Source organism: Xiphophorus maculatus, chromosome 22 (assembly GCF_002775205.1).
Source record: "Xiphophorus maculatus strain JP 163 A chromosome 22, X_maculatus-5.0-male, whole genome shotgun sequence".
NCBI classification, from domain to species: domain Eukaryota; kingdom Metazoa; phylum Chordata; class Actinopteri; order Cyprinodontiformes; family Poeciliidae; genus Xiphophorus; species Xiphophorus maculatus.
Window position 1 is genome coordinate 3,203,313 of NC_036464.1, and position 18,628 is coordinate 3,221,940.

Below are 18,628 nucleotides of genomic sequence, written 5' to 3' on the forward strand. Positions count from 1 at the left end.
AGTAGCTCCCAGTTTAGACCACAGAGGAATCCCAGCTGCTGCAGGTTGGACCCTCTTCTGCATCGGAACTGACCAGAACCAACCTGAGGTCCAGAACTGACCCAGTACTGACTGAGCTCTGATTGGCCTGGTAGCACTGACGCTATCAGGCTACAAGGCTATCAGGCTACAAGGCTATCAGGCTACAAGGCTATCTGGGTCCTCGTCCTCTGACCAAGGAGATGAAGTGTTTTGCCCAAGGGAAAAGGCAGACAGAATAGAATAGAATAGAATAGAATAGAATAGAATAGAACGTTCTTGTGTTCTTGGCAAGTCCGTAGCCGCAAGAACAGTTGAAAGTCCGTTCTTACCGAGTTCACAAGGACGCAGTTCGGTAGTTTGCCAATTGGAACAGGGCCTTCTTGATGATGTCATCACTCAGCTTCCGTGAATTTCAAGAAATTGTCCAGTTTAACACAGGAATAACTTTAACATTTATAATTGGGACAAATGATAACAGATATCAAATATACAAAAATAAGGAAATGTAATTTCTAAATAGAAATGAAACTTACTTAATGGCAGTAAGTTTTTATTACTGATTATAAAAAGCTTAAGTTAATAGAAAATAATTTAGCACCTCAAATTACTTTTCCATACTTCTGTTAACTGTGAAGCTTGAGTCTTGTTTGGCACCTTCATCAGATTATTTGCTTATATTTATCTCAAATGTCAAATCATAATAGATGGAGCCGGCCTGAGTCATGCAGTTAACTGATTCCTTCCTTATTCCCCAGGTTTGCCAGGATTCATAAACAGGGAAAGTTAAAATGATTATTTCATATTTAATGTTTTGCCCTCCTGCATCTGGCCAGAGTTCCTGTCACACAACCGGATGATTATTTTAACTACTAAACACTGATTAACAAACTTGTTTCCTTTATTATCATAATCAAGTATGCTCTTGTAAGATATCAGCATGGAAACAACAAAAAAAATGTGTAGGAATGTCTATTAGAATAACAACAACAACAAAAAACAAGCAGATAATCAGTTAATAACTCCAGGAAATTCATATTGAGACTGTCAAAAGCAAATATTACCATAATTTAATAGTTTTTATTTAATAGAAGATGAGCAGACAGTGAAGAGGACGATGGCAGATCTGGGAATGAAGAGAGTGTCCAGGAGTTTTTGGGAAGTTGGACATAAACCTGAACTGTATTCTGCTCAGCTGAAGAGCTGCCTGCATAAAACAGTAAGAGTTCACTCTCATACATGAAATACCAATCTTAGGGAAATGTGTTTTGTTTTTTTATTTACAAATTAAAGTATGGTTCTCTGATCATTAAGGGACATTGTATTAAAATATTTGTCCAACTACCAATTTAAATGCCCAAAAACGGTTAATTAGCGAATAAAAGTGGCTTTGAAAGATTGTGTCGACACAATTTATAAAATACCAATATTAACTAAATATAAAAAATGTCCTAAGAGAAAATATATTTTCTATTCTGCTACTTGCAGCTAACTACCGTAAACACTTTATATCTCTCTTTCAGCCGCTCGAACAGACAACAGGCAGCGGAAAACGACAGCGTGACTTGCCGAAATCAGGCTGCGGTTAGCGGGGAAAGAACGTTCCAACCGCCCGTTAAACCGGCAGCTCCCCCGGTCTGTTAGCGGAGCTATGCTACTCCGAAAACTCCGGAGCAAATTTTAAAGTATGAATGTTCTGGATGAACTGAGTGGATAGATGAAGCTATAAGCTCTACTTTCTCGCCTAAAAACAAATTAAAATGAGTTTTCGTGGCAATTAATAGTGGTAAAAGTGCAATACATTTTTGTAATCACCTTCTCTATTTACCGCTGCTGGTGGCGCATTGCATTGTGGGATATCTTGCTGGCTCAAGTTCGCAGAAGGATGCATCCATAGACATGAATGCGTAGACGCCTCATTGAGCGCTGAGTCCTGCGTTACGTCGCCGCCATGTTGTGTGTGGCAGCAGATCGATCGGAGTGTAGAGGGGTGGAAAAACAAGTTATTAGTGAATAAAAATACAAAATGAAAAATAATGTTGGGGTGCCTATTTTTCTACTTCTTGGTAGACCACAAAGCTGTAAACATCTCCCCATCGTCTGATAAACGAATCATTGGACAAGATGATCCACTCTTGTGCACCACCTATGTAACTCACTAAATGATGGGGACTGTACTCAAAAGAGAAACCATATACCTGTTCATTCACAAGAGAAATGGGATCCAAATGTCAACCTGAACCATCTCTCTGAGCATGAACAGGACATAGTACGCCAAATGTTGTTTGAAGAATCAGATGTGTTTGCATCTGAAGAAGGAGACATTGGATGCATTCCTGGTTTACAACTCCAGATTACAACGACAGATAACACCCCTGTCCAAAAAAATTATAACTCCATTCCTCGACCATTGTATAAAGAGGTCAAAGATTATATTTCCAACCTTTTAAATAGAGGGTGGGTCAGAAAGTCAGTTTCAGCCTACTCCTCACCTGTTGTCTGTGTGCGAAAGAAAGACCACAGTCTGCGTCTTTGTGTTGACTTTCGTGAGCTCAACCGTAAAACCATTCCTGATCGCCATCCACTACCACGCATTCAAGATCTATTGGACAGTCTTGGAGGAAATTCCTGGTTCTCCATTTTGGACCAAGGAAGTGCATATCACCAACGGTTTGTGAGTGAGGAGTCAAGGCATCTGACAGCATTTAGCACACCTTGGGGTCTCTACGAATGGATAAGGATTCCATTCGGACTGACCAATGCTCCGGCTGCATTCCAGAGATGTATGGAAGGTGTATTAGAAGGCATCAGGGATGAGTGCTGCGTACCTTATTTAGATGATGTCCTCTGTTACTCAAAAACATTTGAGGAACACGTGGACCATCTGAGACAAGTTTTCTACAGAATGCGACAACATGGCATCAAACTTCGACCAGCCAAATGCGAGCTTTTCAAGAGACAAATTCGTTATCTTGGACGAATGGTTTCAGGAGAAGGCATCCAGATTGACCCAAAAGATTTGGAAGCTGTAATAGCTCTGAAGGAGAAGAAGCCTCACACAGTTGGAGAAGTTCGGACATTGCGAGGCTTCCTTAGTTATTATCGATCTTTCATCCAAGATTTCTCACGACTGGCGAGACCTCTATTTGAACTCCTTCAAAGCTCGGCCGACACAAGTAAGACCAACAAGCTCCAGACTTCTAAGGGTCGAGGTTGTAAAATGTGACATGGACGACTGAACATCAAACTGTGCTGTCCAAGCTTGTGAAGATGCTGATTAATCCTCCCATCTTAGCCTATCCTGACTTTGATTGTCCATTTGTTTTGCATACAGATGCGTCAAATGAAGGACTCGGAGCAGTCTTGTATCAGTCCCAAAACAACAAGCTGCGCGTTATTGGCTATGGATCTAGGACCTTAACACCTGCTGAACGAAACTATCACCTCCATTCTGGTAAACTTGAGTTCCTAGCACTCAAGTGGGCCATTTGTGATAAGTTTCAAGACTATCTGTATTACGCACCAACGTTCACGGTCTATACAGACAACAATCCCCTGACCTATGTTTTGAGTTCTGCCAGGTTAAATGCTGTAGGTCATAGGTGGGTTGGGGAATTAGCCGACTTCCACTTTGATATAGACCGGGGAAGAGGAATGCTGATGCAGATATGTTGTCCAGATACCCAGTAGGCCTTGAACAGTACATGAAAGATCATACTGAGACAGTGTCTCCTGAAGTTGTGTCTGCAGTGTGGCAAGGCAACAAAGCAACACAAAGCGGTGATGTTCCCTGGATTGCTGCATTACAACTTGCTGTTGAAAATGATGAGGCTAACCTACCAGACAGTGTCATGACCATTGTTCCTGAAGACATCAGAGCATCACAACAAGAAGATACAGCTATTAAAGAGATTGTATCATTGAAACAAAGAAATTGGAGTCCAAATGAAAAGGATAAAAGAACCATGTACAAAGAAACAAGGAGACTGTTGTACGAGTGGAACAAGTTAGTCGTGGAAAATGGACTACTTTTCCGGAAAACAGAACTAAACAGACAGCTAGTTCTCCCCGAAAGACTCAAACCACTAGTGTTAAAGAGCTTACATGACGATATGGGCCATGTCGGTCCTGACAAGGTGATTCATCTTGCCCGAGAACGCTTTTACTGGCCGAACATGCAACAAGACATTGAGGACTATGTGACCAAGAAATGTCAATGTATTAAACAAAAACATCCCAATGTCCCACAGAGAGCTCCAATGGGATCCATCACAACTAGTGCACCATTTGAGTTGGTCTCTATTGATTATTTGTATTTGGAGCCAAGCAAAGGAGGATACGAGTATATCCTGGTTGTCGCTGACCATTTCACTCGATTTGCACAAGCTTACCCAACAAGAAACAAATCCGGAAAGACAGCAGCTGAAAAGATATTTCAAGATTTTATTCCTCGTTTTGGGTACCCAGAGAAACTACATCATGATCAGGGACGTGAGTTTGAGAATAGTTTATTCCAAAGATTACAACAACTCTCAGGAATTTCTCACTCACGCACCACTCCCTATCATCCTCAGTGCAATCCAGTGGAACGACTGAACCGCACGCTTCTCCAGATGTTGCGCACCTTACAAGAGGAGAAAAAGAGTGAATGGAAAGATCATCTGCCACAAATCGTGCATGCATATAATTGCACGAGGCACGAAGCGACAGGATACTCGCCTTTCTTCCTATTGTATGGCAGGGCACCACGTCTACCAGTCGATTTGCTCTTTGGCACCAGGAGAGAGATTGAAAACTGCAACCATCAAACCTTTGTTAAAAAGTGGGCTGAAAGGATGCGTGTGGCATACCAAATAGCTGCCAACAACAGTCAAAAGTCTTCAGCTAAAGCCAAAAAGCAATATGACAGATGTGCCAGAGGTGTCGCTCTCCAGGCAGGTGATAGAGTCCTGGTTAAAAATCTCTCGGAACGGGGAGGTCCAGGTAAACTCCGCTCATACTGGGAGCAGGTGGTGTACCGCGTGATTGAAAGAGTGGGGGATGGACCGGTCTATAAACTGCAGCCAGAGAGAGGTAACAAAACCATGCGTGTGCTTCACAGAAACCTACTGCTGCCTGTCAACGACGTACCTCTGGAGGATGAACTTCCTATGAGAGAACGGACAAAACGGAAAAGTAAGCAACAAACTGAAAGATGTGAGAATGAACCTGAAATGCATGACTCTGATGAAGAAGAAGAAGAGTTTACTTACCATTATAACCTCCGGAACAGAATCCCGTGTTATGGATTTGTAAACCCACAACAACTACAGTCAAACCAAACTCAAAATCTTGAACAAGGACATGTGACAAGACAGAACCCAGAAAATCAAAATAATCTGCGTGCAACAGCTGAAGAGTTCTGTCCCTCCGAAAGAGAAGCAACTGTCAGTAAAAGAAATGCTGCTGAAACTGGAGAAAGAGATCCGGATCAGATGGAGATGGATGAGACCAGAGTGGAAAATGATATACGGAGATCAGAGAGAAGAGGGAGACCAACAGAAAGACAAACATATGAGACACTTGGCCAGCCATCATATAGCTGTTGGAGTGCAGGTGTTAGTCCATTGCTGTTCAACCAACCCTTCCCAATGACTCCTGGTCTACTGCCATTTCCCTATATTCCATATTCACATCCACATGTGTATCAGCAGTACACTCCCATACAGTGAGACATCACACAAGAAATTGTTAATGTCAGGAGACATTTTTTTAAGTGAGGGAGAGTGTAGAGGGGTGGAAAAACAAGTTATTAGTGAATAAAAACCAAGAAGTAGAAAAATAGGCACCCCAACATTATTTTTCATTTTGTATTTTTAATTTTTGTAATAAGTTGGATAGTTTTGTTTAATTTCGTCCGTGCACTTCCGCGCGCGGCCGCTAGGGACGCTGTCGCGTTGGTGGTATAGAAAGGACTGAGCACACAAGAAGAATAAATCTTCCTGTTATGCTGGCAAAAGCTTAACGTGTGTGCCTCATCTTTTCTATACCACAGCACCACACGTTGAGGGAAGACCATCACATACATTACCCTCAGCCCTCCAAGGTTGCGGGGTAACAGGAGCTCCAAGTCCTGTCCTGTGTGGACTTGTTTCAAACGTTTTACAAGACAAACTGGATTCATTGGCATTACCTTTCACAGGTAAGGATGAAAGAGCAGAATCACTTCACTTTGCAGCCAGAAACTCGCTTCTAAACAATCGAGAAATATTTCCTATGTAGCTAAATTGGCCCGAAGTGACCACTGATTGTTAGCGTAGCTAACGTTTTCATATTGTTTTAATGAGAGAGCTGATGAGAAACCGCTGTTAGAGAGGAAGTGCATTAAAGACCAGGGGATTTAGAGAGGAAAGGTCAGTCAGGGTCAGAGCTGGAGCTGCTGTTCTGTTTCACAGCTCAGCTTCACAACGCCGCCATCTTTAGCTATAAAGATGCTACGAGTCAGAGCCCAACACGATGAAAATGTCTTTTTAATGAATGTGAAGGAAAAATAGATGTATTTTCTATTGGACTTTTGGATAATTTCTCTTTTATCCTGGGCTTTAGCCTGAGTAGCAGGACGTCTCAGAACTCACTGGACTTCTCCCAGTGTGACCAGCAGACTGAAGCCCTGCCTGTGGCCAGTGTTCCCAGTATAATAAATAAATGTTTTATTCTTTCACTTTTTTGTGCATTTTTAAATATCTCAATCTGAATTATTAGTGTATTAATGCAGCTTATGTAATTAAATAAAAATAATTTACTCTGTTAGAATTATTTTCACTCTTTGATGTCAACGGGCTCTTTGCACCTGCCGCCATGACGTCACAACCGCATGCGCAAATGCGGCTCTTTTTTCCGCTCTGAGTTACCATGACAGCTAGAAAAGACAAAGTCTTATTTCAGACGCAAATAAAACAATACTATGAACATTACTGTCTTCCTAATATAATGGGCTTTTAAGTTTTCATGGATTTCCAAACAGTCCTGAATTAAGAAGACGGTGGCTTGTAAATATTCGTCGCTACCAGTTAAAGCTAACGCAGCACAGCAAAGTTTACAGCCTTCACTTCACTCCGGATCAACTTGTTCAGCCTAAAGCAGAAGGTAAAGGAGCCTCCTGTGTTATTTCCATGGACTCACTTCTGTATTCAGCCTGAAAGAGTTTATGGGAACCAGAGAGCAGACCAGAACCAGACAGCCGAGCTACTGATCCGCCTGGACACACTGCTGGAAACACCGTCCTGCTTCACTAGAAACATCCTAAACTAATAAAGCAAAATAACAAGGAGACCTTAAGGAACACGGCCATATTTTTCTAAAAGCAACAACTGAACCTGAACCGTCAGCTGAACTAGAACTCCGACACCAGAGCTGCTCTACTGTTAAGCTATGGGCTTGTTGTTCCTCAGGCTGCAGAAGCAAAAAGCCTGAACCGTAAAATCCCCGTTACTTGGTCTCTGACACTAACGACAATAAACCACGTAATATACTTGAACACAAGGTAAAAACATTGTCCGTTAATGAAGAATGAAAAATGTTTAGATACTTAAATAGCACATTTTTACAAGACAAATGTCTAGCATAAGCTAAAGCTAATGTTAGCCACAAAGTTTAAAGAAAGTAAAACTCACCTTCGTATCTGTGTATAACGAGGCGAACATCTTAAAACCTTTCTCCAGATTATTGTCGGGGCTTCGGCTCGATGTTCATCATTAATTGTTACCTTGGACAAGCCCTGCAAACACCCAGTGGAAAGAGCCTTTTGCAATAGATCGGAAACGACTGAGTCGCTTTTCCCCGAACGTGGAAGCTGAGGAGCAAAGAGCCCATAGCAGAGTTGACATATTACACTGTAATAATTTTTTTCAATGGAAAAAGTAAGGAAAATATGTAGTTTAATGTTTGACAATGACTTGATTTATCAGTCATTGTCAAGTGACAATAACTTTGATAAATCAAGTCATTTATCAATAATACATAAAAAAATAAATACAAGAAAATAAATTTTTTTCTTGTCTTGAAACATTAAATGTACATTAAATTATGGAATCGTGTAAATATGTTCTTTAATAAAACACTGTAAAAATGTGTCTGTTCATCCATGTCAATATAAAAACTATCAGAATCATTTCTATCAAATCACAACATTGTGCTCTTTATTCAGAAATCCCCCAAAACAATTAAATAATTCCATCAAAAGTTAGAAACTCTGACTTCAGTCATTTATTAGTGTGTGTGAGAAAATGTGTCAATGACAGGAATTAACTTAAAATATTTAGTAGAACGGCACTTTGTGAAGTTCGGTCCATTTACTTGTGTTAGCTTACTGGAACACAGACCACATTCAACATGGAGAACGCTGTGACGTATCGCAGCAACGGGCCGACCCGCTCCATGAGGCGTCTGCGTATTCATGTCCATGGATGCATCGATGCATCCTCGATAAAATGGGCGGAGCAAGAACACATCCGGGTACTTTGAGCGTTCTTGCCTGGATGAGTACGTAGAACTGGAACAGTACTTAGGCTGCTGTCGATAATGTTTCACAAGGACGCGAGAACACAAGTAAAGACAAGAACGCATATTGAGAAATCAATGTGTCCATTATTGGGGAAGTCTCTGAGCAAAATGAGCAAAAGAATATAAATATATCAGTAACCAGTGGTTATCTTCTGGTTCTGGTTCTGGTCCTGGTTCTGTAGCAGGTTGTCTGTCAGGACAAGTCGTCCTGGTTGCAGCAGGACGAGTCTGGACCCGCTGGGATCTTCAGCAGGTCCAGGTCAGAGCCAGGAACAGAACCGAGCTGGTTCAGCAGCAATTCTGATGTTGGAGCGATCGCCGTCTGTCTCTGAGTCCAATTCACCTGAGACACAACATCTGATCTAACAACACACTCTCTAGGAACCTAGCTCCGCCCACACACACGTCCTCTGAGAGAGAGAGTGTTTCTCTGCGTTTGTTTCTAATACCTGTGGGGATCATTTTCCTGACATATACTACGACCCGCTGCTCCTTGTGGGACCGAAGCCTGGGCCCCACAAAGGGAAACGTTTTTGGGTCAGGGGTCAGATTTAGGACTACGGTGTGAATTGAGTTTTGGATAGGGTTAGGGTTAGCTTTAGGTTGCAGAAATGAATGGAAGTTAATGGAAAGTCCCCACAAAGATAGCCACCCAAACGTGTGTGTGTGTGTGTGTCAATGTGTGTGTGTGTCGGGGTCGCACCCAGCAGAGGGGGAGTGTTTATTGGGCGAGCGGCGTCTCCTCGTCGTTCGCTTCAGATTAAAGCAGACACCCTGAGGAGCAACATGTGTCAGTTTCTCTGTGTGTGTCAGAGTGTGTGTTAATGTGTGTGTGTCAGAGTGTGTGTTCATGTGTGTGTGTCAGAGTGTGTGTTCATGTGCATTAAACAGGGAGCAAACAATCTGGCCGGCGGCTGCAGATCCAGGAGGTTTTCACAGCAGCAGGAAGGAGAAACTCAGCTTAAGGTAAGAAGAGTTTCCTCTGCTACAGGTTCTGGTTCTGGTCCTGGTTATGGATATGGATATGGATATGGATCTGAATCTGGTTCTGGTTCTGGTTCTGGATCTGGTTCTGGACCTGGAAAACTCCCCCTTGCCAGAGGCTGGTGGTCCTGCCAGGACGTGTTTTTAGGAGCTGAGGTTGTGATCGCAGCTCAGATGTGTAGGAGGAAATGGGTGAGGAGAGTTTAGCTCAGCTCTCTGATTGGTCGTATTTGAGCATCATGTGACCCGCTCTCTTCTCCGTCATTGGAAAGCAGCCAGTAGAAAAACCCGTAGGTTCCTGAGAAGCACGTCAACAAGATGGAAACACCTTCATTATTCCTGAAGCTGCGGAGTAGCTCCAAAAATAATCAGCTGAGTTTGAACCTCCGGACCAGCAGAGGGCGCTAGACGATGGGTGTGACCGTGGTTTAGCTACAGACTGTAGAACCTTCAGGTGCTGAAATATTAGGCACTTCAAACCTGGTGGAACCAGGAGAACCAGAACTGGACGGGAAGAATGGAGCTTCAGAGTTTGCTTCAGCTGCCTGACAAAAAGACTTCCTGTATGGAACTCAACCAGGAAACTCGTGACTTCACAATAAAACTCGTAGCTTTCTGGACGTCCTGTTCATAACCTGGCATCCATGATTCAGTGAGAAGATGGACATCAACTGATGTTTTGATGTAGTTCTCTTTCTTTAACCTTTGACCTGAAACCTAGGACCCAGGACTTGGTACCTTAGACCAAGTCCAAGGGCCTTTTGACCTTTGAACTGTGAACCTGGTACCAGGATCCTTCTGAGGCAGTGAAAGGCCAGATATGACTCGGCTGATGTTCTGTCTCCATGAACTCTGAACATGAACTAGTTCACCACGGAGTTTTCCTTCTGAATTAGTTCAGGGTGGACTCCCCGCTGTGGAGGTTTTGGAATTTTGAACTAAATATAGTTCAAAATTCACGTAACTTGACACATAACCAAAACTGTCCCCACATGATATTAAAACATTTTTAATGGAACTGAAAGTGGGTTAGGGTTAAGGCCATGCTGCTCTACAGGACCCCTTAATGTGAGATACACCAAACTGTACTTCCTATAGGTTTCATACTCTGTACATAGGTCGATCCCTTGAACTAAGGATAAAAAGCCCTAATATTACATGGCCATTTTGGCTCAAAGAGCTATTTTTTTTTGTTGCCGTTTTTGACAATTACAAAGCCTTCCAATGGATTTTGAGCTACCAGCTTCATATTTGGTCAGCATGAAAGTAAAGGATGGGGCAGTAAAAGTTATCAAAATCTTGAGTTTTTGAGAATGTTTGGGGGGCCAGGCAACTAACCTGACATACTTACAAAAATGAAATGCTCTAACTTTGGCATACAAAAGTCAAACTTTTCTGAGTTATCCATATTGGATGGCATGTGATCTAAGCACATGACAAGACAAAGACCACCAGAACATCAATCCATCCATTTTCTCACACCCTTATCCCATTAAGAGTGCTGGTGCCTATTTCTAGCTGTCAACAGGCGAGAGGTGTAATCATCCTGGACAGGTCACCAGTCCATCACAGGGCAATGCAGAAACAGACAGGAAAAACAACCATGCACTCACAACTAAGGAGAATTTATACAGTCCAATTAACCTACTTTTTTTTGGACTGTGGGAGGAAGTTGGAGTACCCAGAGAAAACCCACACATGCACAGGAAGAACATGCAAACTCCATGCAGAAAGACCCCAGGCTGGGAATCGAACGCAGGACCATCTTGCTGTGAGGCAACAGTGTTACCAGCTGGGCCACTGTGGAGCCCCACACCAGAAAATCCAGGTCATATTTCCATTCACTTTCAGAGAGCTGAATGTGCTGAAAGAGAAAAAGTTCAGGTTGGTGGAACTTGTTAATCACTTCTTTACTGAAACCAAAGAAATCTGCAGCTTTGAACACTTCAATATAGCGCCCTCTAGGGGACACATGGAAAAAAAATTTCTTTTGTGTTACCTCGCATTAAGTTTTACGTTCCCTCGCAATGTTTACTGCAATATTTGCTGGTCTATTTTATATACAGTCACAATGAAAACATGTTTATTCTTAATTCTTTGGTGCAAAAAATTGATTGAAAATCAATTTATTCACTGCATGTTTATGTCTGTTTGTGTAAGACTGAGATGGAGCTGAACATGAAAACGGCCCTTTAAATCATTCAGACCAACACAAAAGAGACACAATCAAACTGTCAGATGACTAATTACCTTGTGATAATAACTCAGAAATAATCCAAATAGTTTGGATGTATTTTTTCTTTCTCTCCTACTTATGGAAAGTTTCTATTTATATCATAGGTTTGTGGTGCATTTCTATCCTAAAGAAAAAGACATAAAACTTCACAATATTATCTCATATTTCACAATGAAATATTAAGATACATGGAAAAACCTCATGAAAGCCTCATATTATGGCAGAAAGTACAATGGGCACCGGGAGAAAGGCTACAGTATTCAGTTATACCGCATGAACTGATTAGTACATTATTGTAAGGTAATGCAAAAGTTTTGTGAGGGAACCCAAAAAAAAAAATTTCCCCATCTCCCCTAGAAGGGTCCGCACTTTCAGGTTCTGTTCATCTTTGATGGCCTGGATGAGAGTCGACTTCCTCTGGACTTCCACAACAATCCGATCCTGACTGATGCTACAGAGTCCAGCTCAGTGGGTGTTCTGCTGACAAACCTCATCAGGGGGAAACTGCTTCCCTCTGCTCTCCTCTGGATAACCACACGACCTGCAGCAGCTAGACAGATCCCTCCTCAGTGTGTTGGTATGGTAACAGAGGTCAGAGGGTTCACTGACCCACAGAAGGAGGAGTACTTCAGGAAGAGATTCAGAGATGAGCAGCAGGCCAGCAGGATCATCTCCCACATGAAGACATCACGAAGCCTCCACATCATGTGCCACATCCCAGTCTTCTGCTGGATCACTGCTACAGTTCTGAAGGATGTGCTGGAGATCAGAGAGGGAGGAAAGCTGCCTAGCACCCTGACTGAGATGTACATCCACTTCCTGGTGGTTCAGACCAAAGTGAAGAAGGTCAAGTATGATGGAGGAGCTTTTCTAGTGGTGAACTCTGAACATGAACTGTTTAGTCTGAAAGGGGACAGTTCTGTTGAAGGGGGAACTTGTTAAGACACTCCAGGTTTTATGTTCTTAGTCCTGGTCATGTGACCGATTCCCTGCCCTCTGATTGGCCTGTGCTGCTGTGTGTTTTTACTGCAGGAGTGTTCATCAGAGGCGTGATACGGAGTGAGGAGGAGTGAGTTCATGGAGAGATGATGGAGAATGTTTGCTCTGACTCACTCTCCTGCTAACCAACCACCTGTTGCTTTCTCTCCAGCACACACTCCCCTCATTCTTCTTTCCCCAGAGCAAACACCCTGAAAGAAAGGCTCTGTGTGTGTGTGTGTGTGTGTGTGTGTGTGTGTGTGTGTGTGTGTGTGTGTGTGTGTGTGTGTGTGTGTGTGAGCTGTGGTATGCGAGCCACACGAATGCTGTCGATAATCCAGGCATGTCCCTTCCTGTCTCTGCAGAGGCCGCGCACTTCCCTGGAATCTCTGGAAAAGTGATCCGCTCCTTGTTTTCCTGCCCGACAGTCGACCGTGTGGGCACAGTGATCCGGACCTCCGTCACCACGGCAACAAGACTGAAGGAAACAGAGAGCGGGAAGAAGAAGAGGAGGAAGAAGAACAGGTAGGTCACATGACCTGATTAGGAAGTGGAATGTCCTGGATCATCTCCAGTCCTGTCCTGCTGGTGCTAGATATGTCCCTGGTGTGTAGAAGCGGAGACACACCTAGCAGCTTCAGGACAATGTACCTGGAGGACAGGAGAACTTCTGGTCTGGAGGAACATCCACTCCCTGTTGGACCAAAGGTCTGGTTGAGACAGAGGAGGAGGGTCCAGTTGCTGGACAGACCTATCCTCTACAGAGATTGTTGTCCATGTTGGGAGAAGGAGAAAGGAAGGTTAAGACATTTGGAAAAGTTTGACGTGGAGCGGCATGGGATGCAGGACTGGAACCCAAGACACGTCCCTCGGTCCGTCTGAAGTTCAGCTCACAGCGTCCTGCAGGACTGTCCCTCGCTGGCAGCTTGAGTTTCACTCTCAGTGGCGGCTCAACTTCACACGCATTGCAGCGACACCTCCAACCTGCAGACATGTCCGGAAAAATCTCCTGGGCTCAAGGTCACTCCAGGACGGAAAGATGACCTCACAGAGCGACCAGATCATCTCTGGGGGCTAATGTCTGCAGCCGGGTGTCGGGGGCCCAGCTGAACCAGGAGTAACACCAGCAGTCCAGCTGTTGGTCCAGAGGATCCTCGTGATGTTTTCTGACCAAATTCTCAAGCTTCCAGTTTGAAAGTCAGAACTCCAGTTTGGAAGGCCCAACTTCCCAACTTGTTTAAACTATTTATGACACAATGAACACATGAAATCTAAGATGTCCGATATTATTTCCAGATCCATGCACCAACTTCTGAGCTAAAAGAAACAGCTAGCATGATAACACAACAAATAGCCTTCTAATGCTGCATTCCATTTACTTCAGAAATAACTCAGGCTGTGCTGTAGTTGGTTCTGTCCTCACATGAGGACAGGTGGACTCACCTGGTCTCTGTTTCTCCGTGTCCTCCTCCTGTTGCAGGACGGCCTCTCGCTGCAGCCAACATGTCGGCGATCCGAGGTGGGGGCGTCCTGCTGCTGCTGAGCTGCGTGTGCCTCATGCTCTTAGCCCCGTCCCCTGGTGCAGGTGAAGGTAGGTCACATGACCCAGGTACGCATGAGGTACTGAGAGGGTCCAGGTCTGGAGATGATCTGCAGAGTCCTGGAGGAAACCTGGGCTTCCAAACAGGAAGTCTGGGGTTTAATGGAACAACCAGAAGGTTCTGTCCGATCATCGATAATCCTGATCTGTTCTTGATCAGAAAGCGATGTTTATGAACAACCACAACCACCAAAAGAAAACGCATTTATTAATAATGATCTTTTCCAACAGGAATCCTTGAACTTCCTGTTTTACTCACCTTTATTAATTATCAAACTGATTTTCATGGACATAAAATTTTTTTCTTCCTGTAACTTCATGGCTGCTCCCTCTGACTCCTGTTTCTGGATTCACCAGTTTTCCTGAACCAGTTCCTGCTGTAAGGCCAGGAGTTTGACCTCTGACCTCTGACAGGCGACGGGTCGCGTGGCGGGCGGCGGACAGCTTGCTTTGCCCGCCGGTTGTTGTGCCAGCGATCGGGTCGGATTACCGAGACGTTCCTTGGAACAATCCATTTCCATTCCGGCTGAAACCCGATCCGGCCGGCAGCTGCACTCCGAGGCCAGAGGTCAGAGGTTACGGTCTAAACACGGAGCAAACCTGTCATCAACCTCTGACAGAGTCCAACCACTCAGAGACAGTACTGGTTCTGTTGGGCCTCTAGTGGAGAATCGGTTCTGAACCGGATCAGCAGCAGAACCAGGAAGCCGTTCAGAACCAGAGCGGTTCTGGTGTGGTTCTGGAACACCTCTCCTCTAATTATTGAGACAACAGGAAAGAATTCCCAATGAATTTTCAAAATAAAATGCAGAGCCAGACAAATCGAAAGCGTTTCTGAATCTGCAGGGGTATGAATAGTTCTGGACTGGAGGTGTGATCCGGTGGTTTCCAGTTTCAGATTCCAGTCACTGATCAGCTGGAGCAGTGGTTCCCAACCCCCGGGCTGCGGACCGGTACCGGTCCGTGGACCAATTGGTACCGGACTGCGCAAGAAATAATTAAATACTTCCGTTTTATGTGTTGAGTCTGGAGGATCTTTTATTTTGAAAATCCTTTAACCGGTTCCTGTCGGTTACGTCTTGTGCGCCAACATTGAGCCACAAGCAGCAGAATGAGGTAGAAACAGCAGCAACAGCAACAACAGCAACAGCAACAGCAACAACAGCAACAGCAACAACAGCAACAGCAGCAACAGCAACAACAGCAACAGCAGCAACAGCAACAGCAACAACAGCAGCAACAGCAACAACAGCAGCAGCAGCAACAGCAGCAGCAGCAACAACAGCAGCAACAGCAGCAACAGCAACAACAGCAACAGCAGCAACAGCAACAACAGCAGCAACAGCAACAGCAGCAACAGCAGCAGCAGCAACAGCAACAACAGCAACAGCAGCAACAGCAGCAACAGCAACAACAGCAACAGCAGCAACAGCAGCAATAGTCCGCTGGTCCGCAGCAAATATGCAAAGTCTCGACCGGTCTGAGACCACTGAGCTGGAGAACTTTAATGTCTCAGGTTCTGCTAAACCCGGAATTGGAACCGTCCCAGATCAGAACTGGGTTCCCAGCAGACACTTTATTCTGACAGAATTTATCTACTTCCTGTTTTCCGACCATTTCCTCTGATCGGTTCCGTTCTCCCCACAGGAAGCAACTGCAGCTGCAACGCTACCAACAGCCGCTGTGATGAGTTCGGAGTCTGCAGGTAAGACGTCATCAGAACCAGGAGGTCAAAGGTTAAATCCCGTTTCCACGGATACCGACCTGCTGAACACCGCTGAGCCTGGTCAGATCTGGTCTCCAGGTGTAACAGGAAATCCTCCCTCAGTCTGGCTGCACCCTGTAGACCAGGGGTCTCAAACTCCAGTCCTGCAACTTTTAGATGAGCCTCTGCTGCAGCACCTGAACAGATCATTAGGTCATTAGCAAGGCTGGGAGAACTGATCCACACCAGGAGGAGGTAATGAAGCCGTTTCATTCCAGCGTTTTGTACCTGTGGCACATCTAAAAACTGCAGGACTGCAGCCCTGGAGGCCTGGAGTTTGAGACCCCTGATGTAGACCAAACGGTTTACTGACATTAAAAAACTGCTTTTATTTTTGAAAGGTTCACAGTTCAGTTCAGTTCTTCCAGCTGGAAACTAGAGATCAGGCTGACCTCTGACCTGAACCTTTAGAGCAACATAAAGACAGTTCCAGAACGGGCCTTCTATCAGCTGAAAAACATTTCCAGGATCCAGGACATTCCAGGACTAATGTCTCAGCATCATGTTTTTTTACGGCTGCGGTGCAGAAACCACAGGAACCTGTTTTTGTCTCCTGTCATGGTTAATTCCTCCATCTTTCCTTGAAACTTGCTGCCTGTTTCCAGGTGTGATCCGGGCTGGGACGGTGAGCTGTGCCAGCGCTGCGTGACGATGCCGGGTTGCGTGCACGGCTCCTGCCTGCAGCCGTGGCAGTGCGCGTGTCAGCCGGGCTGGGGCGGCCGATTCTGCGACAAAGGTCTCTGCGGCTAACCGATCCGTCGGAAACCCGTCGGTCTTGGTGTTTCTTGACGCCGCTGCCTGTTGTGTGTGTGCTTCCTGTCAGACCTCAGCGTGTGTTCCCAGCAGCCCTGCCTCAACGGCGCCACCTGTCTGCTGGAGGACAGCGGAGACTTCCGCTGCTTGTGTCCAGACGGTTTTCATGGTCCGACCTGCCGGAGGAGGAAGGGGCCGTGTCTCCAGAGAAGGTGATCCGTAGCAACAGGTCCACAGAGTCTGAGGGTTGAAGGGCTAAGCTAACGTTAGCACGTATCATCTCTGTTGTGATATGACTTATTGATGATCCAACGTATTTTATGGTAGTTCACTAGAATCATTTAAAGTTCTTGGTCTGGACTTTAACTCCCATCTGGTTCTGGTTCCAGGTCCCCGTGTAAAAATGGCGGCCTGTGTGAGGACGCTGACGGCTTTGCGGCAGAGCTTGTGTGCCGCTGCCTCGCCGGATTCACGGGGCCCCGCTGTGAGACCGACATCGACGACTGCTTGATGGGGCCGTGTGCCACCGGCGCCACCTGTGTGGATGGAGTTAACCGGTTCTCCTGCCTCTGCCCGGTCGGGTTCTCGGGCCGGTTCTGCACGGTCAACATGGATGACTGCGCCAGCCAGCCCTGCCGAAACGGCGGGCGCTGCCTCGACCGCGCCGGAGGCTTCCGCTGCCTCTGCCGGCCAGGATTCGCCGGAACCACCTGTGAAACGCCGCCGAGCCCCGCCAGCCCCAGCCCGTCGGTCTGGACCACGCGGGCCCGGGACACTAGTCACCATGACAACAGGAAGGTAAAGGTGACGGTGAAGGAGCGCGGCGCCGGCGGACTGTCTGACCTGCAGCTCGTGGTCGTGTTGGTTCTGACGAGCGTGTCTGTAGGCGTGGTGGCGCTGACCGCCGCTCTGGTCCTCCACGCCCCCTGCCGACGCCGTGGCCACGCCCCCTGCTGGTTGTCCCCATCGCCGCGCAGCAGGCGGGAACCCGGCGACCAGCCAGAGCATCGGATCAGCTTCCTGAATGCAGCAGAACCACAGAAAAAGAAACTCAACATAGAAGTTGTTTAGAGAGAGGTCAGAGGTCACAGAACCACCTGCACTATGACATTATACTCTACGTTGATCAGATGGTTTGCAGCATGGAACCGGACCTGACTGGACCAGAATTCGCACTCAGGAAGGCGTTACCATGACGACCGTTCTTCAACAGGAACATTTCTCTGGATGGATCCGGATCGGGTCGGGGTGGTGAACCGAGTCAGGAGGAAGTTCTGGTTCCTAAAACCGGCTTTGGATCGACTCCCCGTCTGTTTTTACTCTTAGACCGGAACCAGAACCAAACTGTTCTGTAAATACTGTAAGATATTCTATTTATTGCTTCTTGTACAGATTTTATTCGACCCGTCGGACCCCGGTGGTCCAGCAGGGGGCGCCGATTGTCAGACATTAACAGAAGTAGTTTGAGTTCATATCGATGTTTTTTTATTCATTTATAAATGTCACCATTTCAAACTAAATATTCAGTTACAAAGCTAAATATTGCTAGCTTACAAAATAAAAGTTTAGTTAGCAGGTTTGCTAACTAAACTTTTATAAGTGAAACGATAACATGGTGAAAATGACTGAAGAATGAACTTGTTTTTCTCTGACCGGCTGAATGACGGTGGTCCAGAAGTCATCAGAACTCTACTCTGAACTAAACCAGAACCGATCCGGTCCGCATTCAATAAATCTGTTTCACTCTGTTCTG

General features: G+C 45.4%; 1 protein-coding gene and 1 long non-coding RNA gene across 2 annotated transcripts; one reads left to right on the forward strand and one right to left on the reverse strand.

The window, feature by feature from the left end:
* Positions 1–13,148: 13,148 nt before the first annotated feature.
* Positions 13,149–14,276, reverse strand: LOC111606635. Its single transcript, XR_002752175.1, has 3 exons — positions 14,201–14,276; positions 13,409–13,741; positions 13,149–13,235 (listed from the first exon to the last, which is right to left on the reverse strand). It is a non-coding gene; the product is annotated as an uncharacterized LOC111606635 (long non-coding RNA).
* On the forward strand, positions 13,194–18,623 carry dlk2 (delta like non-canonical Notch ligand 2). The gene is made up of 6 exons (XM_005813145.2): positions 13,194–13,282; positions 14,238–14,348; positions 16,005–16,062; positions 16,728–16,858; positions 16,946–17,087; positions 17,265–18,623. The coding sequence occupies exons 2-6, from the start codon at positions 14,261–14,263 to the stop codon at positions 17,944–17,946; spliced, it is 1,101 nt and encodes a 366-aa protein (XP_005813202.1). The 5' UTR covers positions 13,194–13,282; positions 14,238–14,260; the 3' UTR covers positions 17,947–18,623.
* Positions 18,624–18,628: the final 5 nt, after the last annotated feature.

Excerpts from the sequence above, each read along its gene's own strand:
- dlk2 (XM_005813145.2), top strand. The coding sequence starts at position 14,261 with ATGTCGGCGATCCGAGGTGGGGGCGTCCTGCTGCTGCTGAGCTGCGTG. Across the intron at positions 14,349-16,004 it reads GTCCCCTGGTGCAGGTGAAG|GAAGCAACTGCAGCTGCAAC; the intron begins GTAGGTCACATG and ends TTCTCCCCACAG. Across the intron at positions 16,859-16,945 it reads CGGCCGATTCTGCGACAAAG|ACCTCAGCGTGTGTTCCCAG; the intron begins GTCTCTGCGGCT and ends GCTTCCTGTCAG.